We start from the raw sequence: 22,720 nt of genomic DNA on the forward strand, positions 1-22,720 counted from the left end.
CGAAAGCATACCATGCGATTGTCTGAGGACAGCGCCCCACATCAACATATTTTTCAACCAAATCAAAAATAGCGATTAAATAAATCACTTACTTTTGAAGATCTTCCTCTGTTTGCAATCCCAAGGGTCCCAGCTACAACATGAATGGTCGTTTTGTTAGATAAAATCCTTCTTTATATCCCAAAAGGTCTGTTTAGTTAGCGCCATCGATTTCAGTAATCCACTCGATCAACATGCAGACAAAGGAGTCCTAAAAACTACTGCTAAACTTCGTCCAAACAAGTCAAACGACGTTTATATTTAATCCTCAGGTACTCTAAAATGTAAATAAACTATAATATTTCATTTGGAAAATAGTATGTTCAATAGGAAAGCAAAATTAGTAAGCGCGCGCCCTCTCCCTCGCACACCGAAAGACGGATATTGTTCCGGTGATCTCCTCACCAAAACTCAAAATTCTTGCTCGTTTTTTAAAAAACAAGCCTGAAACCTTGAATAAAGACTGTTGACATCTAGTGAAAGCCATAGGAATTGCAATCTGGGAGATGGATTTATATAGAAACAATAGGTTTCCATTATAAGAGCCTGGGACCTCAAAAACAAAAAGAATTCCGGGTTGGTTTTCCTTGGTATTTTCACCTGCCATATCAATTATATTATAGTCTCAGACATTATTCTAACAGTTTTAGAAACTTCTAAATGTTTTCTATCCAATGCTACCAATTATATGCAGATCCTGGTGTCTGGGCCTTAGTAACAGGCAGTTTACTCTGGGCACGTCAGTCAGGCGGAAATTCAGGAAACTAGACCCTATCGCAGAGAGGCTTTAACACAGCTCCCAGATCCCTACTAGCTCAATAAGCACCAGCTGCTACTAACTGCCAATCAGTGTCCACGCCTGTTGCAACACTTTAAATAGTTGCCATGAATGCAGCTCCTCAACAGCATCAGCTGAAACATATTTAGCCTCCACACCTTGCCTCACTCCTTAAATCACCACTGCTACCCGACTTAAACCTGACCAAACTAACATTCCTTTGTGTTCTACATTGCATGTTGCATTGCATGACACTGTGCGTTATTAGCTTTGTCAAGGACTGCTGAGCAAGTTCTCCACTAAGCAAGTACATTTTTATATTTTGTTGAATCTCGCACCTGCTCCCATCAGGTCTCGTTCCCAAAACTCTACTTTGTTTGTCTCTCAACCTTGATGCTGAAATTAGTTGGCTCTTGGCACTTCATGCTTTTTAGTTAGCTTCAACTGCTGTCTTCAGGCTCTTTATATCCCTCGTTCCTCTCCAGGCTGCTAGAAAGAATGGCGCCGGAAGGTAATGGCTGCCGTTTTACAGGCTCCTAACCAATTGTGCTATTTAGTGTTTTTTCACAATGTTTGTAAATTATTTTGTACATAATGTTAATCCTACCGTCTTTTATGACCAAAAACAGCTTCTGTATATCAGAACAGCAGATTTTTTCTTTAATGAGTCTGACACAAAGGATATAATGTTGCTCCCAGACAAGGCCCAAATCCCTGTCATTCGCGTGAAGAAAATAAGAAAATACAGCGGGAGGCAATCAGGGTGCCTTCGTCAGCGAGTGGGTAACCCGCCTCTATCATCTGTTCTATTGGCAAACGTGCAATCACTGGAGAATAAACTGGATAAGCTCCATTCGAGACTATCCTACCAAAAGGACATTAAAAACTGTAATATCGTGTGTTTCTCTGAGTCATACCTGAACAATGACACAGATAATATGCAGTTGGCTGGGATTTCTCTGCATCAGTGAGACAGAACATCTAACCTCAGCAAAAAAAGAAACGTCCCTTTTTCAGGACCCTGTCTTACAAAGATAATTCGTAAAAATTCAAATAACTACACAGATCTTCATTGTAAAGGGTTTAACCTCTTACGACACCAATCGCATAGGGGGCAGTATTGTCACATTCGGATTAAATACGTGCCCATATTAAACTGCCTCGTACTCAAACTCAGAAGCTAGGATATGCATATTATTAGTGATTTGGATGGGAAACACTCTGAAGTTTCTACAACTGTTTGAATGGTGTCTGTGAGTATAACAGAACTCATATGGCAGGCAAAAACCTGAGAAAAATCCTACCAGGAAGTGGAAATCTGATGCGTGGAATCTTTCCAAGTCATTGCCTATCTAACACAGTGACTAAGGATTCATTTAGCACTTCCTAAGGCTTCCACTAGACGTCAACAGTCTTTAGAACCTTGTTTCAGCCTTTTGCAGTGAACAGAGAGCGATCAAGAAGGTTGGGAAGTTGTTGACTCAGGGAAGGACATCAGTTCATTGGCGCGAGTTCACGTGAGGAGGTTGCTGTGTTCCAAAACGTTTTTCAAGACAATGGAATCGTCCGGTTGGAATATTATTGAAGTTCTAAGTTAAAAAGGCCCTAAAGATTGATGCTTTACAACGTTTGACATGTTTGAACGAACGTAATTAGAACTTTTTTTAACTTTTCGTCGTGACATTTTCCATGCGCTTCCTACATTTGGAGTAACTAACTGAACGCGCAAACAACAAGGAGCTATTTGGACATAAATTATGAACTTTATCAAACAAAACAACATTTATTGTGGACCTGGGATTCCTGGAAGTGCCTTCTGATGAAGATCGAAGGTAAGTGAATATTTCTAATGCTATTTATGATTTTAGATGACTCCAAAATGGCGGGTATCTGTATAGCCTAGTGTATTTTTCTGAGCGCTGTATTCAGATTATTGCAAAGTGTGCTTTCCTCATGAAGCTTTTTTGAAATCTGTCACAGCGGCTGCATAAAGGAGATGTTCATCTATAATTCTTTGAATAACAGTTTCATATTTTATCAATGTCTATGATGAGTATTTTTGTAAATTGTTGTGCTGATTCTCCGGCAGTATTGGAGGGAAAATATTTTCTGAACGTCACGCGCCAATGTAAAATGCTGTTTTGGATATGAACTTTATCGAACCAAAAAAATGCATGTATTGTGTAAGATGAAGTCCTAGGAGTGTCATCTGATGAAGATCGTCAAAGGTTAGTGCTTCATTTAGCTGTGTTTTGGGTATTTGTGATGCATCTAGTTGCTTGGAAAATGGCAGTGTGGTTATTTTTGTCTATGTACTCTCCTAACATAATCTAATGTTTTGCTTTCGCTGTAAAGCCTTTTTGAAATCGGACAACGTGGATCGATTCAGGAGAAGTGTATCCTTAAAATAGTCGTATGTTTGAGAAATTGAAATGATTAGATTTGTGGTTTTAAATTTGGCGCTCTGATTTTTCACTGGCTATTGTCAAACTGTGTCGTATGAAGTTAATCACTGTTTCCCATACTTGTTCAATGAATCATAAACAACTAATGAACATGCACCTGTGGAACGGTTGTTAACCTCTTACATCTAGACGTTCCGCTAGTGGAACACCTGCTCCAATATCCAATGATAGGCGTGGCGCGAATTACAAATTCCTCAAAAAACCCAAAACTTCCATTTTTCAAACATATGACTATTTTACACCATTTTAAAGACAAGACTCTCCTTTATCTAACCACACTGTCCGATTTCAAAAAGGCTTTACAGTGAAAGCAAAACATTAGATTATGTCAGCAGAGTACCAAGCCAGAAATAATCAGACACCCATTTTTCAAGCAAGCATAGAATGTCACATAAACCCAAATCACAGCTAAATGCAGCACTAACCTTTGATGATCTTCATCAGATGACAACCCTAGGACATTATGTTATACAATACATGCATGTTTTGTTCAATCAAGTTCATATTTATATCAAAAAACAGCTTTTTACATTAGCATGTGACGTTCAGAACTAGCATACCCCCGCAAACCTCCGGTGAATTTACTAAATTACTCATGATAAACGTTGACAAAATACATAAATTATTTTAAGAATTATAGATACAGAACTCCTTTGTGCAATCGAGGTGTCCGATTTTAAAATAGCTTTTCGGTGAAAGCACATTTTGCAATATTCTGAGTAGATAGCCCAGCCATCACGGCTAGCTATTTTGACACCCACCAAGTTTAGCCCTGACCAAACTCCGATTTACTATTAGAAAAGTTTGATTACCTTTGGTGTCTTCGTCAGAATGCACTCCCAGGACTTCTACTTCAATAACAAATGTTGGTTTGGTTCAAAATAATCCATAGTTATATCCAAATAGCGGCGTTTTGTTCATGCGTTCAAGACACTATCCAAGGGTGACGAAGGGTTACGCGCCCGATGCGTTTCGTGACAAAAAAAATCTAAATATTCCATTACCGTACTTCGAAGCATGTCAACCGCTGTTTAAAATACATTTTTATGCCATTTTTCTCGTAAAAAAGCGATAGTATTCCGACCGGGAGTGGTGGTTTTCGTTCAAAGAGAGAGAAAGTAAACATGGAGTCGACTCGTGCACGAGCCTCAGTCTCATAGTACTCTGACCGGACACTATCCAAACGCGCTAATGTTTTTCAGCCAGGGCCTGCAAAGCCACGATTCAGCTTTTTGCCGCCTTCTGAGAGCCCATGGGAGCCGTAGGAAGTGTCACGTAACAGCAGAGATCCCCTGTATTGGATAGAGATAATCAAGAAGCCCAAGGAATGGTCAGACAGGGTACTTCCTGTACAGAATCTCCTCAGGTTTTGGCCTGCCAAATGAGTTCTGTTATACTCACAGACACCATTCAAACAGTTTTAGAAACTTTGGAGTGTTTTCCAAAGCTAATAATTATATGCATATTCTAGTTTCTGGGCAGGAGTAATAATCAGATTAAATCGGGTACGGTTTTTATCCGGCAGTGAAAATACTGCCCCCTATCCATAACAGGTTAAGACACTAACAGCTTACAGACGGTAGGCAATTAAGGTCACAGTTATGAAAACTTCGGACACTAAAGAGGCCTTTCTACTGACTCTGAAAAACACCAAAAGAAAGATACCCAGGGTCCCTGCTCATCTGCGTGAACGTACCTTAGGCATGCTGCAAGGAGGCATGAGGACTGCAGATGTGGCCAGGGCAATAAATTGCAATGTCCGTACTGTGAGATGCCTAAGACAGCGCTACAGAGAGACAGGACGGACAGCTGATCGTCCTCGCAGTGGCATACCACATGTAACAACAACGGCACAGGATCGGTACATCCGAACATGACACCTACGGGACAGGTACAGGATGGCAACAACAACTGCCCGAGTTACACCAGGAATGCACAATCCCTCCATCAGTGCTCAGACTGTCTGCAAGAGAGGCTGGACTGAGGGCTGGACTGAGGGCTTGTAGGCCTGTTGTAAGGCAGGTCCTCACCAGACATCACTGGCAACAATGTCGCCTATGGGCACAAACCCACCGTCACTGGAAGGACTGGCAAAAAGTGCTCTTCAATGACGAGTCGTGGTTTTGTCTCACCGGGGGTGATGGTCGGATTCGCGTTTATCATCGAAGGAATGAGCGTTACGCCGAGGCCTGCACTCTGGAGCGGGATCGATTTGGAGGTGGAGGGTCTGTCATGGTCAGGGGCGGTGTGTCACAGCATCATCGAACTGAGCTTGTTGTCCTTGCAGGCAATCGCCACTCTGTGCGTTACAGGGAAGACATCCTCCTCCCTCATTTGGTACCCTTCCTGCAGGCTCATCCTGACATGACCCTCCAGCGTTACAATGCCACCAGCCATACTGCTCGTTCTGTGCGTGATTTCCTGCAAGACAGGAATGTCAGTGTTCTGCCATGGCCAGCGAAGGGATCTCAATCCCATTGAGCACGTCTGGGACCTGTTGGATCAGAGGGTGAGGGCTAGGGCCATTCCCCCCAGAAATGTCCGTGAACTTGCAGGTGCCTTGGTGAAAGAGTGGGATAACATCTTACAGCAAGAACTGGCAAATATGGTGCAGTCCATGAGGAGGAGATGCACTGCAGTACTTAATGCAGCTGATAGCCACACCAGATACTGACTGTTAATTTTGATTTTGACCTTTGTTCAGGGACACATTATTCCATTTCTGTTAGTCACATGTCATGGAACTTGTTCAGCTTATGTCTCAGTTCTTGAATCTTGTTATGTCCATACAAATATTTACACATGTTAAGTTTGCTGAAAATAAATGCAGTTGACGGTGAGAGGACGTTTCTTTTTTTGCTGAGTTTATGACCGTTAAGACGAGGGGTGGGGGTGTATGTCTTTGTCAATAACTGCTGGTGCGCAATGTCTAATATTATGGCAGTCTCGAGGTATTGCTTGCCTGAGGTAGAGAACCTCATGATAAGCTGTAGATGACACTATCTATATTTTTCGTAGCTGTGCACAAAGCAGATGTGCACAAAGCGCTCCCTCGCCCTCCACTTGGAAAATCTGACAAATTCTATCCTCCTGATTCCTGCTTACAAGCAAAAACTAAAGCAGGAAGTACCAGTGACTCGCTCAATACGGAAGTGGTCAGATGATGCGGATGCTATGCTGCAGGACTGTTTTGCTAGAACAGACTGGAATATGTTCCGGGATTCATCCAATGTATTGAGGAGTATACATACCACAATCAGCGGCTTCATCAATAAGTACATCGATGACATTGTCCACACAGTGACCATACATACATATCCCAACCAGAAGCCATGGATTACAGGCAACATCAGCACCGAGCTAAAGGCTAGAGCTGCCGCTTTCAAGGAGCGGGACACTAATCCGGATGCTTATAAGAAATCCTGCTATGCCCTCAGACAAACCATCAAACAGGCAAAGCGTCAATACAGGACTAAGATTAAATCCTACCACATGGCAGGACTTTCAAAATATTACAGACTACAAAGGGAAACCCAGCCGTGAGCTGCCAAGTGACGTGAGCATACCAGACGGGCTAAATGCCTTTTATGCTCACTTCGAGACAAGCAACACTTAAGAACGCATGAGAGCACCAGCTGTTCCGGATGGCTGCGTGATAACTCTCCATAGCCAACGTGAGCAAGAACTTTAAAGAAGTCAACATTCACAAGGCCGCAGGGGCAGACAGATTACCAGGATGGTCACTCAGAGCATGCGCGGACCAACTGGCAAATGTCTTCACTGACACTCTCCCTGACCGAGTCTGTAATTCTTACATTTTTCAAGCAGACCACCATAGTCCCTGTGCCCAATAAAGTGAAAATAACCTGCCAAAATCACTACCACCCCATAGCACTCACTTTGGTAGCCATGAAGTGCTTTGAAAGGCTGATCATTGCTCACATCAACACCACTATCCCGGAAACCGTAGACCCACTCCATTTCGCATACCGCCCCAACAGATCCACAGATGACGCAATCTCAATCGCACTCCACACTGCCCTTTTCTCACCTGGACAAAAGGAACACCTATTTGAGAATGATCTGTAGTCAATGAACAGCAGCATTCAACACCATATTGCCCACAAAGCTCATCACTAAGCTAAGGACCCTGGGACTAAACACTTCCCTCTACAACTGGACCCTGGACTTCCTGACAGGCCGCCCCCAGGTGGTAAGGGTAGGCAACCACATCTGCCAGGCAGATCCTTAACCTGTTGAGGGTAGGGGGCAGTATTTGCACGGCCGGATAAAAAACGTACCCGATATAATCTGGTTACAACTCCTGCCCAGTAACTAGAATATGCATACAATTGGCTTTGGATAGAAAACACCCTAAAGTTTCTAAAACTGTTTGAATGGTGTCTGTGAGTATAACAGAACTCATATGGCAGGCAAAAACCTGAGAAGATTCTGTACAGGAAGTACCCTCTCTGACCATTCCTTGGGCTTCTTGACTCTTTTTATTGAAAACTTAGGATCTTTGCTGTAACGTGACACTTCCTACGGCTCCCATAGGCTCTCAGAAGTCGGGAAAAAGCTGAATGATGTCGAGGCAGCCCCTGGCTGAAAAACATTAGCGCCTTTGGTAAGTGGTCTATCAGAGGACAATGAGACTGAGGCGCGTGCACGAGGCGACCCCATGTTTTTATTTTCTCTCTTTGTACTAAAACACGGTTTCCCGGTCGGAATATTATCGCTTTTTTACGAGAAAAATGGCATAAAAATTGATTTTATACAGCGGTTGACATGCTTCGAAGTACGGTAATGGAATATTTAGAATTGTTTTGTCACGAAACGCGTCGGGCGCGTCACCCTTCTTTACCCTTTCGCATAGTGTCTTGAACGCACGAACAAAACGCCGCTATTTGGATATAACTATGGATTATTTTGAACCAAACCAACATTTGTTATTGAAGTAGAAGTCCTGGGAGTGCATTCTGACGAAGAACAGCAAAGGTAATAACATTTTTCTTATAGTAAATCTGACTTTGGTGAGGGCTAAACTTGGTGGGTGTCTAAATAGCTAGCCCTGTGATGCCGGGCTATCTACTCAGAATATTGCAAAATGTGCTTTCACCGAAGCGCTATTTTAAAATCGGACACCGATTGCACAAAGGAGTTCTGTATCTATAATTCTTAAAATAATTGTTGTTTTTTGTGAACGTTTATCGTGAGTAATTTAGTAAATTCACCGGAAGTTGGCGGGGGTATGCTATTTCAGAACGTCACATGCTAATGTAAAAAGATGGGTTTTGATATAAATATGAACTTGATTGAACAAAACATGCATGTATTGTATAACATAATGTCCTAGGATTGTCATCTGATGAAGATCATCAAAGGTTAGTGCTGCATTTAGCTGTGGTTTGGGTTTATGTGACATTATATGCTAGCTTGAAAAATGGGTGTCTGATTATTTCTGGCTGGGTACTCTGCTGACATAATCTAATATTTTGCTTTCGTTGTAAAGCCTTTTTGAAATCGGACAGTGTGGTTAGATTAACAAGAGTCTTGTCTTTAAAATGGTGTAAAATAGTCATATGTTTGAGAAATTGAAGTAATAGCATTTCTAAGGTATTTGAATATCGCGCCACGGGATTACACTGGCTGTTGCGTAGGTGGGACGAAATCCCAGAGAGGTTAACACGGGGGCTCCTCAGGGGTGCGTGGTTAGTCCCCTCCTGTACTCCCAGTTCACCATGACTGCGTGGCCAAGCACAACTCCAACACCATCATTAAGTTTGCTGATGACACCAGTGTTAGGCTGATCACCAACAACGATGAAACAGTCAGAGACCCGGCAGTGTGGTGCCAGCACAACTACCTCTCCCTCAACTTGAGCAAAACAAAGGAGATTATCAAGGAATACAGGAAAAGGAGGGCTGAAAACACCCCCATTCACATCAATGGGGCTGTAGCTGAGCAAGTCGCGAGTTTCAAGTTCCTTGGTGTTCACATCACCAAACTATCATGGTCCAAACACAACAAGAATGTCGTGAAGAGGGCACGACAACGCCTTTTCCCCCTCAGGAGACTGAAAAGATTTGGCATGGGTCCCCAGATCCTCAAAGTTCTATAGCTGCACCATCGAGAGCATCCTGACCGGTTGCATCCCCACCTGGTATGGCAACTGCTCGGCATCCGACCGCAAGGCGCTACAGATGGTAATGCGTACAGCCCAGTACATCACTGGGGCCAAGCTTCCTGCTATACCAAGTGGTGTCAGAGGAAGGCCCTAGTCAAAGACTCCAGCCACTCTAGTCATAGACTGTTCTCTCTGCTACCGCACGGTAAGCGGTACCGGAGTGCCAAGTCTAGGTCCAAGAGTCTTCTAAACAGCTTCTACCCCCAAGCCATAAGACTCCTGAACATCTAATCAAATGGCTACCCAGACTATTTGCATTGCCCACCCACCCCCTCTACGCTGCTGCTACTCTTATTATCTATGCATAGTCACTTATAACTCTACCTACATGTACATATGACCTCAATTATCTTGACACCAGTGCCCCTGCACATTGACTCTGTTCCAGTACCCCCTGTATATAGCCCCGCTATTGTTATTTACTGCTGCTCTTTAATTATTTGTTATTCTCATCTCTTTTTTTGTTGGTATTTTCTTAAGTAAGCATTTCACTGTAAGGTCTACACCGGTTGTATTTGGCGCATGTGACAAATACAATTTGATAACCTCATCATTGATATTTCATTGTGTTATTTTTAGTTGTAATTTCTTACTTTAGTTTTTAGTAAATATTTTCTTAACTGCATGGCTGGTTAAAGGCTTTTAAGTAAGCATTTCACGGTAAGGTCTAAACCTGTTGTATTCGGCGCATGTGACAAGTAAAATTTTATCATGGACCAGCAAGCTGTCTGCTTTCACAACATTTTGGGGAATATTCAGAGGTGGAAAATATCTGTGGGAATTCACGGGAATATGGGAATTAACGGAAATATATGCAAATTAATACTAATACCATTTAAAACTTCTTATGGGCAGGTGGGACGGTAGCATCCCACCTGGCCAACATCTGGTGAAATTGCAGAGCGCGAAATTCAAACTACAGAATTATCAATATTTAACTTTCATAAAATCACAAGTGTAATACATCAAAATAAAGCTTAACTTTTTGTTAACCCAGCTGCTGTGTCAGATTTCAAAAAGGCTTTACGGCGATAGCACACCATACGATTATCTGAGGACAGCGCCGCGCATACAAAACCATGAAAAACATATTTCAACCAGGCAGGTGAGACACGAAAGTCTGAAATAGCGATATAAAAATGCCTTACCTTTGATCTTCTTCTGTTGGCACTCCAAAAGGTCCCAGTTACATCACAAATGGTCCTTTTGTTCGATAATGTTGTTCTTTATATCCATAAAAAAACTCAGTTTAGCTGGCGCGCTTCAGTCAATAATCCACCCATGAAAATGCATACAAAATTAATCCCAACTGCAATCTGGGAGTACTTCGCCTTATAATAAAAGTGACAGCCATTGAAAATAGTGGTTGGCTGATTTTTGGGATGGTTTGTCCTCGGGGTTTCACCTGCCATATCAGTTCTGTTATACTCACCGACATTATTTTAAGTTTTAGAAACTTTAGAGTGTTTTCTATCCAAATCTACCAATTATATGCATATCCTAGCTTCTGGGCCTGAGTAACACGCAGTTTACTTTGGGTACGCTTTTCATCTGGACATGAAAATACTGCCCCCTACCCAAGAAAGGTTAAATCTTTTTTGCATTGGATATATTTACCATATCATATGGAGACAGAAACATAAACCTTTTACCTTATCATAAGTAGACATAATTGCAAATGATTAAATCCTTCCAATAGAAATAAAAAACAATTGTTACAAATTGAACTTTAATTTAAGGAGTTGACTCTTCACATGTGGTGATTTCAATGTCCACCTCTTGAACATCAGACTCTGAGGCCTCATCTTCACTGTCACTTTCCAACCTTGTTGAGGATGGCTCTTTGTCAGGCTCAAAAAGCCTCAAATTTGCCCGGATGGCGACCAATTTCTCAACCCTTGTTCAGCCTGTTGCGTGCTTTGGTGTGTGCGTTCACAAACAAGGACCAGTTGCGCTCTGAGGAGGCTGATTTTGGTGGGATTTGTAGGATGATGGAGGCAACAGGGGAAAGCGCCTCAAATCCACCATGTGGCTGATGAGATATGTTGGCACGACTGCCATATTGCATCTCCATCCCAAAGCCCTTGCTTGGAAGTGTACTTCGCCAGACTGCCAAGAACCTTGCCCTCATCCAGGCCAAGGTGGCAAGACACAGTAGTGATGACACTATAGGCCTTGTTGAGCTCTGCACCAGACAGGATGCTCTTGCCAGCATACTTTTGGGGTCCAAAATGTACGCTGCGGCGTGTATGGGCTTCAGGCAGAAGTCTTCATGCTTTTTTATGTATTTCAGAACTTTAGTTTCCTCTGCTTGGAGCAACAGTGAAGTGGGCAGGGCAGTACGAATTTCCTACCTTACATCTGCAAGCAGAGTCTGAACATCAGACAGGATGGCATTGTCTCCCTCAGTCTGTGCAATGGCTACTGCTATAGGTTTCAGGAGGTCAGGCTGCTTATCCCCCCTCTCCCAAAATACATCATCCAGGAGGATCTTCTCAATGGGGCTGTCCATATCAGCAGACTGTGATATGGCCATTTCTTGGAGAGACTCCTTCCCCTCCAGGATATTGTCAAACATGATGACAACACCACCCCAATGGGTGTTGCTGGGCAGCTTCATTGTAGTGCTCTTATTCTTCTCACTTTGCTGCTATAACATGATGACCCTTCACTTATATAACCATTTCCCTGGCTCTCTAGTAGAGTGTATCCATTGTTTTCAGTGCCATAATATCCTTGAGGAGCAGATTCAATGCATGAGCAGCACAGCCAAATGGATGTGATGTGAGGGTAGGACTCCTCCACTTTAGACCAAGCAGCCTTCATGTTCGCAGCATTGTCTGTCACCAGTGCAATTACCTTCTGTGGTCCAAGGTCATTGATGACTTCCTTTCAGGTCATCTGCATTGTAAAGACATATGTGTCTGTTGTCCCTTGTGTCTGTGCTCTTGTAGAATACTGGTTGAGTGGTGGAGATGTAGTTAATTATTCCTTGCCCACGAACATTCGACCACCCATCAGAGATGATTGCAATACAGTCTGCTTTCTCTTTGATTTGCTTGACTTTCTCTTGAACTCTGTGGAACTCTGCATCTAGCAATTTAATAGATAAAGCATGTCTGGTTGGAGGGGTGTATGCTGGGTGAAGAACATTCAGAAATCTCTTCCAATACACATTGCCTGTGAGCATCAGAGGTGAACCAGTTGAATACACAGCTCGAGTAAGACATTCATCAGCATTTCTCTGACTATGTTCCTCCATTGAGTCAAAACAACTTCTGATTCCAGGAGGACCATGAGCTGTTGCCATCGATAAGGTGTCTGAGTCATTGTTTTCATCTCGAATAGAAGTAGAGAAACTTTTGTCAGAGGTTGGTTGCTTGTGAGCGCTGAGGGAACTTTATGCACTTGGCCAGATTATTCTGCATCTTTGTTTCATTCTTCACATATGATTGGCACAGTACTTGCAAATGTACACAGCTTTTCCTTCTACATTAGCTACAGTGAAATGTCTCCACACATCAGATAGTGCCCGTGGCATTTTCCTGTGAAGAGTAGAAAAAAATTGGCAAAAAATAATAAAAAAATACAACTCCATGTACAGATAAAGTTAGATTAAACAACTCCTTTGTAAGATAAATATTTTATAATGAAACATGTATTGGCAACAGGTGAATTAACACTCCACAGTTTGCAGGCTCAAGCAAGCTAAAACCCACATGGTAGCAAAAACTAACTAGCAGAAATTGTTAACAAGTTCGTAATTATTTAAACACACTTTGCAGTTGGCTACTATTTACTAGTTAACCTCTCTAGGGTCGGCGGGACGAAATCGTCCCACCTACTCAGCCAGTTGAATCCCGTGGCGCGTTATTCAAATACCTTAGAAATGCTATTACTTCAATTTCTCAAACATATGACTATTTTACAGCTATTTAAAGACAAGACTCTCGTTAATCTAACCACACTGTCCGATTTCAAAAAGGCTTTACAACGAAAGCAAAACATTAGATTATGTCAGCAGAGTACCAAGCCAGAAATAATCAGACACCCATTTTTCAAGCTAGCATATAATGTCACATAGACCCAAACCACAGCTAAATGCAGCACTAACCTTTGATGATCTTCATCAGATGACAACCCTAGGACATTATGTTATACAATACATGCATGTTTTGTTCAATCAGGTTCATATTTATATCAAAAACCAGCTTTTGACATTAGCATGTGAAATTCTGAACTAGCATACCCCCCGCAAACTTCCGGTGAATTTACTAAATTACTCACGATAAACGTTCACAAAAAACATAAATTATTTTAAGAATTATAGATACAGAACTCCTCTATGCACTCGCTATGTCCGATTTTAAAATAGCTTTTCGGTGAAAGCACATTTTGCAATATTCTAAGTAGATAGCCCGGCATCACAGGGCTAGCTCTTTAGACACCCACCAAGTTTAGCACTCACCAAAATCAGATTTACTATAAGAAAAATTTTATTACCTTTGCTGTCTTCGTCAGAATGCACTCCCAGGACTTCTACTTCAATAACAAATGTTGGTTTGGTTCAAAATAATTCATAGTTATGTTCAAATATCCTCTGTTTTGTTTGTGCATTCAAGACACTATCCGAATGGTAAAGGGTGACGCGCACGACGCATTTCGTGACAAAACAATTCTAAATATTCCATTACCGTACTTCGAAGCATGTCAACCGCTGTTTAAAATCAATTTTTATGCCATTTTTCTCGTAAAAAAGCGATAATATTCCAACCGGGAATCTGTGTTTAGGTTCAAAGACGATAGAAAATAAAAACATGGGGTCGACTCGTGCACGCGCCTCAGCCCATTGTCCTCTGATAGAGCACTTGCCAAAAGCGCTAATGTGTTTCAGCCTGGGGCTGGAATTACTTCATTCAGCTTTTTCCCGCCTTCTGAGAGCCTATGGGAGCCGTAGGAAGTGTCACGTTACAGCAAAGATCCTCAGTCTTCAATAAACAGAGTCAAGAAGCTCAAGGAATGGTCAGACAGGCCACTTCCTTTAAGGAATCTTCTCAGGTTTTTGCCTGCCATATGAGTTCTGTTATACTCACAGACACCATTCAAACAGTTTTAGAAACTTTAGGGTGTTTTCTATCCAAAGCCAATTATATGCATATTCTAGTTACTGGGCAGGAGTTGTAACCAGATTATATCGGGTACGTTTTTTTATCCGGCCGTGCAACTACTGCCCCCTATCCCCAACAGGTTAACAAAAAATGATCTGTGGTATAAAATATATTCCCCCCACCCAATACTGTAATCAAAACTTACCAGAATGCATGTAGTCCTTGGCTTAGAAAGTGTAGTAGTGTGGGCTCAATAGCATCTCATTAGTGTGCAAGATCTTGAGAATCAGTTGTACATGTGATGGAAGAGTGCACTGCACATGATGGTAGAACGCACTGTGCCTGCAGAGGGTTGCAATTCCATTGAATAGGGGATAGTTTAACCAAAATACGCCACAAGACCTAGAATTGCCTTATGTGTATCCCACAAAAAAGGTTCACTGTTATAAGCTAACTTTTTTGATGAATTTAAGCAAAATTCTCCAAAATCCCGGGCTTAACATCCCATGGAAAATTTCCAGGAAAATTTCAGAAATTTACCGGAAAGTTTCCGGCGCTTTGCAACCCTATCCCAGACCATACTATAAAACTCCACGCATGCTGGTCCGCTAAAGCCTATCATTCCTACATCACTCTGACATCAACATCAGGAGAGCACACAACATGCTCATCTCTCAGAACCTGCATTAACTCAAGTACTGTTTTCTAGTTCCTGCCTCCTTTCACGGACACCGTCTACCTCACGCACCGATTCCTACCCAACCAGCCAAAATAGAGTTGGCTTGCTAGCTGTGCCGATTCCTCATTGTTCTCTTCCTTCCAGAGTTTTTTTCCCTTGCCACAGTCGCTTCTGCTTGCTCTCCTGGGGTCTAAGATTGGGTCACTCTGTGGGCAGCTCGTCCATATGCTGTACTACCTCAACTATATTGCCAACCATTCAGCATCTGCAGTCCAGAACAACTCACTTCCTGTCTCGGGTTCGACTAATTTGGAGTTCTTATTTTGGGGATTGCCATCACCACAGCAGGCTAACTACCATGGCCTGTTGTCTACAAACCAAACTCTACAGAGTCCCCCCCCCCCCTCCCCCCGGATTCTTCCCCTGCGGTCTTCGGCTTCATCCGGCGTGTTCATTCTAAATCCTTCTCACATCCATTTAATTCCCTCAAAAAAATATTAAACCCATTTCAATGTCTGGTCCTTAAACTCGTGCAACCCCTCTCTTTTTCGCCTGGTTCAGCATGTCATGGAAAAGACTATCCCAAATCGGAAAGAAAGGCTATCAAGGCTACCAATCACATTAAACAAGATGGTTAGCTAACAGGGTAGAAGAAAAACATGTAACATCCACACATGGTCTCACGTGGTCAAATGAGCTGGAACAACCCCTTGTCAGGAGACGGAGATCAGTATGGCTGCTCTTCCTGCCACAACAGAGGTATAGTATTCCTAGAGAAAATTCCAGGTAGAAGTTGCTGCCCACCCCCCCACTAAATGCTAACCTTAACAGGAGATGAGGCATGCAGAGGAGAGGAGAGGTGGAGAGGATGAAGGAGGCAGAGAGGAGAGGAGAGTTAGGTCTCTATTCAATCTGTATTGCTGAAGAAGGACCAATTGCGTGATTAAAAATGTAAAGGTAATTTCCAATTGAGCCGACATGAATGCAGTCTCTGCTAATGCGGGAACATTGCCTTTAAATGTAAATCGTTCTGTAACACTGAACTTCCGTAATACGGATTGAATAGAGCCTTTAAGCGAGTCAGAGAGTCTCAGAGAGTCAGAGGCAAAGAGAATCAGAGAGCGGCAGAGGGAGGCCTAGAGGTTCTGATCGTACCTTGAGGCTGGAGCAGGAGGAGCATTGCGCCCTCGTCGAGGAGCTGCCTCCGTTCTCTGTCGTCCCTCTCTCCTTGGCCGCCGGCTCCATCCTACACAGATGGCTCTCGTTTTCCTTGGGCAAAGTTACCCTTATGGAATTTCTTGGCATTGATGCATGCAACCCTGCAAATAGATGATTCAAGCATGTGACCCAGATCTCTTCCTATCCAGAAAATAAAAGTGTATTTGCAGCAGCATTGCTCCAGTCCGAAGGCTAGGAAGGCCAATGGATTAAATTAGATTTTAAGAGTTTTTAGGAATGCAGTCCACGGGAAATAAGTATTTTATTAGAAAAACAAATGGTTTTAGTAACATATCATAGATTAAGACTATAGACTGAGATTTGACACACTCTGGGCAACAACAAAAAAAGAAAATCAAAGGGGAGATGACACTCAAATACTGCCTAAATCCTAGAATCTTGCTCCTACTTCCAGGAATGTATTGATGAATCATTAAAATCAATCAAAGAGCCTTAGACATGAGAGAACTATGATCTAGACGCAACCTGTCCAGAGCACCCACCTCTCTCTCTCACACATGCAGACACACACGTTCTTTCTCTCATCCCTCTCCCACTCCGTCTCTCTCTTGCACTCTCCCCTCCTTCTCCCCCTTCCCTGTCTCTCAGGCAGCCTACAACCTTATGAATAGTAAATAGCTTCCCCTCATCCACTCAAATCAAAATAGTATATTTCTTGAAGGGGTGTCCACATACTTTTGTGTGTGTATGTATGCAAGCATCCATGCTTTGGCCACACAGTGTAACCATCAGGACAAATTGGACGATCGATCGATCGAAAATTGCATACCCCAACTTCTTGTCTTGCCAAATTTTTAAGGAGTTTTGTTTACACACCTCCTTGACAGTATATATTTTTTGAAAATTGCAATGTCCGTATTGTGAGATGCCTAAGACGCTGCAGGATGGACATCTGATCGTCCTGCAGTGGCAGACCACGTGTAACAACACCTGCACAAGATCGGTACATCCGAACATCACACCTGCGGGACAGGTACAGTATGGCAACAACAACTGCCCGAGTTAAGGACCTAAGCAAGTGTTTAAATACTTCCCTACACATATAGAATATTTGCTTGCATACTTTTGTGTGTGTATGTATGCAAGCATCCATGCTTTGGCCACACAGTGTAACCATCAGGACAAATTGGACGATGATAGATAGATCGATAGATCGATAGATCGATAGATCGATAGATCGATAGATCGATAGATAGATAGATCTAGGCGCAACATCAGCTCAGCTGCGAAGTGGTAGGCCACACAAGCTCACAACGCGTAAAAATCGTCTGTCCTCAGTTGCAACACTCACTACCCAGTTCCAAACTGCCCCTGGAAGCAATGTCAGCACAATAACTGTTCGTCGGGAGCTTCATGAAATGGGTTTCCATGGCCGAGCAGCCGCACACAAGATGACCATGTGCAATGCCAAGTGTCGGCTGGAGTGGTGTTAAGCTCGCCACCTTTGGCCTCTGGAGCAGTGGAAACGTTTTCTCTGGAGTGATGAATAATACTTAACCATCTGGCAGTCCAGCGGATGAATCTGGGTTTGGCGGATGCCAGGAGAACACTACCTGCCCAAACGCATAGTGCCAACTGTAAAGCTTGGTAGAAGAGGAACAATGGTCTGGGGGTGTTTTTATGGTTCGGGCTAGGCCCCTTAGAATCATTCTAGACGATTCTGCGCTTCCAACTTTGTGGCAACAGTTTGGAAAAGGCCCTTTCCTGTTTCAGCATGACAATGCCCCCATGCACAAAGTGAGGTCCATACAGAAATGGTTTGTTGAGATAGGTGTTGAACAACTTGACTGGCATGCACAATGCCCTGACCTCAACCCCATCGAACACATTTGGGATGAATTGGATCGCCGACTGCGAGCCAAGCCTAATCACCCAACTTCAGTGCCCAACCTCACTAATGCTCTTGTGGCTGAATGGAAGCAAGTCCCTGCAGCACTGTTCTAGTGGAAAGCCTTGCCAGAAGAGTGGAGGCTGTTATAGCAGCAAAGGGGGGGGCAACTCCATATTAATGCCAATATATATGACAAGCAGGTGTCCACATACTTTTGGTCATGTAGTGTACTTCTGTACTTCTTACCACGGTTCCCAAATATCAGACCTCAAAATAAATCAAGATCATCCAATATGCTTTTGATGGATTTTGGACCATTTTAATGATGTTGACTACTTGAAACGTCTTCTACTCGAGAACCGCTTGACCGATCAGCACCAATATTTTCCAAGACTCTAGTTCAAACAACATGGCCGTTATAAGCCAACAGCACCACCATGAGGCCAAACAGAACCAAACTCTACAGGTTAGCTAGATTCACGTCGCTGAGCATGTGTGCCAAAAATGTGTGCCAAATTCCATGACTTTGTCAAACAGATCAAGAGATATTAATATATGGTGGATCAGATTGTTCTTGCATATGTTGAGTCTGGACAGTGTTGGGTACATTTTGTTTTGTTTCAATAGAAATAACCATGTCTGATTTATATCCATTTATGTGTCAGGTCACAGGGCACTAAAATGTTTATTGGTCAGTTCCTGCCATGAGATGCTAGCCTGGAAAAACATGTGTTGTGAGACCTTGGTTCATAGATGCCATGTGTCAAGGCAGCAGCTACTCTTCCTGGGGTCGGGCAAAATTAAGACACTTATACCATTTTTAAAACATTACAATACATTCATTACAGAATTCACAACACACTAAGTGTGTGCCCTCAGGCCCATACTCCACTACCAGATATCTACAACACAAAATCCATGTGTAGGTGAGTATAGTGCGTATATTATTGTGTGTGTGTGTGTAAGCACCTGTCTTTGCCTACGTTTGTGTTACTTCAGTCCCCGCTGTTCCATAAGGTGTATTTTTACCTGCTTTTTAAATCTGATTCTACTGCTTGCATCAGTTACCTGATGTGGAATAGAGTTCCATGTAGTCATGGCTATATGTAGTACTGTGCACCCCCCATAGTTTGTTCTGGACTTAGGGATTGTGAAGAGAACTCTGGTGGCAAGACTTGTGGGGTATGCATGGGTGTCTAACTTCAGCTGTAACTTCAGCTTGTTATTGCTAACACCTCTTACAAAAACATGTAATGAGGAAGTCAATCTCTCTTCCACTTTGAGCCATGAGAGATTGACATGCATGTCATTAATGTTAGCTCTCTGTGCACTTTTAAGGGCCAGCTGTGCTGCCCTGTTCTGAGCCAACTGCAATTTTCCCAAGTCCCTCTTTGTGGCACATGACTGAACAGTACTCCAGGTGTGACAAAACCAAGGTCTGTAGAACCTGCCTTATTGATAGTGTTGTTAAGAAGGCAGAGCAGCACTTTATTATGGACAGACTTCTCCCCATCTTAGCTACTGTTGCATCAATATGTTTTGACCATGACAGTTTACAGCCCAGGGTTACTCCAAGCATTTTAGTCACCTCAACTTGCTCAATTTCCACATTATTCATTGCGAGATGTAGTTGAGGTTTAGGGTTTAGTGAAGGATTTGTCCCAAATACAATGCTTTTAGTTTTGGAAATATTTCGGACTAACTTATTCCTTGCTACCCATTCCAAAACTATCTGCATCTCTTTGTTAAATGTTGCAGTAATTTCAGTCGCTGTAGTAGCTGACGTGTATAGTTTTGAGTCATCCGCATACATAGACACACTGGCTTTACTCAAAGCCAGTGGCATGTCATTAGTAAAGATTGAAAAAAGCAAGGGGCCTAAACAGCTACCCTGGGGAATTCCTGCTTCTACCTGGATTATGTTTGAGAGGCTTCCATTAAAGAACACCCTCCGTGTTCTGTTATACAGGTAACTCTTTATCCACATTATAGCAGGAAGTGTAAAGCCATAACAAGTTTTTCCAGCAGCAGAGTAAGATCAAGAATGTCAAAAGCTGCACTGAAGTCTAGTTTTCTTATCGGCTGTTGTTATTGTGGTAATGTGTTGTTGTCTAGATTTAGTATAGGGACCTATGTACCGAATTTCAGGAGTCTAGCTCAAACAGGGTGAGGGGCGTGAGCTTCCAAAGTTAGCATTTTAAATTGCTTGATATACCGCCACCATGTGGCCAATTGGCCTGGCATTGCATGAGAGGGTGTGGCCCTTTTAACCATCATGCAATGTTGCAACCTACTGGGCCTGAACGTCTCATAGGAATTTGCTTTTTATTCACCAATTCGAAAGAGTAAATAATAACCCAGCTTCGCTGGTTGAACCCCTATTTAGAGTGGACCAAGTAATAACCCACACTACCTCAGATGAAAAGCACAATGCTGAAAGACTGATAACCAATTACTGTTGGGTCACTACAGCCATCCCACCTCACTCTGTGTCCAATCACCATACATATTGCATCCTTAATGAAACCAAATAAGGCTTTCTGTCATTAAACACGTCTCGTTATCTTGTCCGTTATCTGGGCTGTAACATGGTCATAATCTGATATTTACATTAGCTGATGAAAATTGACATGGAGCCTCCGGGGAGCGAGATCTCCCCATTACTCATGTGAGAGCGCTATGCTGGGTACAGCACGGTAAGTAGCTGCAGGGTGTCACTCAGCAGGCAATCAGAGCCTGGTGTTGATTGTAAAAGGCTTCTCTCTCTCTCTGACTCACCTCGACAACAACACAATAACAACAGCCGATAAGAAAACGAATTCACTGGTAGGCCTACAGTGCTTTCATACAGGTCCTGATACAGACCTGGATAAACCGTCTGTATGTGAAGCTGTAGCCCACAGACTGAATCACTCAGGTTAGTCTTGAAATTAAAACCTTCCAGATTCACACCATGGTAACCTGTTACAGCTATCCTCCAATCCAATCTCTATATGACTAACTACAGAACTCCATATACTGGAGCGCATGACTGCTACACCAGGTGGGCAGTTCCAGAGCACTCCTGTCTCCAAGGATATTCTTATTATATTAACCAATTTAGTAGAGAGATCCACAGTGTTGTTACAATTTCATACACTAAGTCTGATTCACTTTTTTAAAATTGTATTATTGAGTTATAGGAACTTGGACCTTTTTGACATTTCTGCCTGGATCTCTGTATGCCTAACACTGAGTCTGGATAAAATGTTGCGGATTAATCCCTTATCGACAAAGGAATCAGAATTTTACAGGATTAGTAGCCTAAATTCTTTAATCATATTTGAGAAAACAGAACAGAAATGCTGTGGTTACTTATTTTTTCACTGTAACTGGTACTGGGGTCAATCAGTAGCCTAGCTGTCATTGACCAACTATAGATTTTTTCCTTCAGATGAACAAAGTTGCTATTTTTAAGGAGGATGTAATTTAGAAGTCTCAGCAACAACTGTACCAATGGCGGTTATGTAACAGGCTCGTAATACCGATTTTACAAACTGAACATTTTGGACAGCAGAATAGTTTAAAGAGCAATTAGGAAAGAAAGGGTAGAGAGAGACAGAGAGAGAGAGAGAGACAGAGAGATAAAATAAAGCTTTAAACAAAATTATGCCCAAACAGTGGTCCCTATAAGCTAGGAGTTACCATGAATTTGACAATATCTTACAGGCAAATGATGTATTTCATATTAAAGTACACACTAATATAAATACAGTATCAAAACAAGTACAATATCATAGAATTGTTGGTATTATACTGTAAAAAAGTAAATGCTACCATAATCGGAACGAATGAATGAAATTAATTTGAGCAAAAGGGTTTGTATTTTACTCTAATTACAAGGGATTGGTGCAAGCAGGTTGGCTGCATGATAAAGTGTTCACACATTACAACATATTAGGCCTTAACAAACTGGCACAGACTACACTGCAAAACAGATCAAAAGGACATGGCAAAATGTTTAACCATTTATGGTTTAAGACTTGCTGCCACTCTAATCTGACCCCTATACAGTGCCTTCAGAAAGTATTAGACTTAGACTTACGTCATTTAGCAGACGCTCTTATCCAGAGCGACTTACATTTCATTTTCTTTTTTTTCCCTCCGTACTGGGCCCCCCGTGGGAATCGAACCCACAACCCTGGCGTTGCAAACACCATGCTCTACCAACTGAGCCACAGGGGGGGCTCACACCCCTTTACTTTTTCCACATTGTGCTGTGTTACAGCCTGAATTTAAAATAGATTCAATGTCACTGGCATACACTCATTAAATCACAGAGTATTTGTGAAATGCGCCTAATAGCCCTTATCGTGAAATGCTTACTTACAAGCCCTTAACAAACAAACTAAGTA

At 42.4% G+C, this 22,720-nt stretch overlaps 1 protein-coding gene and 1 non-coding gene across 2 annotated transcripts in view; both read right to left on the bottom strand.

Moving 5' to 3' along the window:
- Positions 1–22,720, bottom strand: part of slco1c1 (solute carrier organic anion transporter family, member 1C1) — an 82,764-nt gene that overhangs the window by 55,231 nt on the left and 4,813 nt on the right. The window contains exon 2 of the mRNA XM_014153011.2: positions 16,412–16,575. Within this exon, the coding sequence (XP_014008486.1) occupies positions 16,412–16,561 (150 nt within the window). The 5' untranslated portion in view covers positions 16,562–16,575. The remainder of the gene's footprint in view (positions 1–16,411; positions 16,576–22,720) is intronic.
- Positions 22,478–22,553, bottom strand: trnaa-ugc (transfer RNA alanine (anticodon UGC)). Its single transcript has one exon. It is a non-coding gene; the product is annotated as a tRNA-Ala (tRNA).

The sequence above is a fragment of the Salmo salar genome, chromosome ssa17, assembly GCF_905237065.1.
Source record: "Salmo salar chromosome ssa17, Ssal_v3.1, whole genome shotgun sequence".
Taxonomy (NCBI): domain Eukaryota; kingdom Metazoa; phylum Chordata; class Actinopteri; order Salmoniformes; family Salmonidae; genus Salmo; species Salmo salar.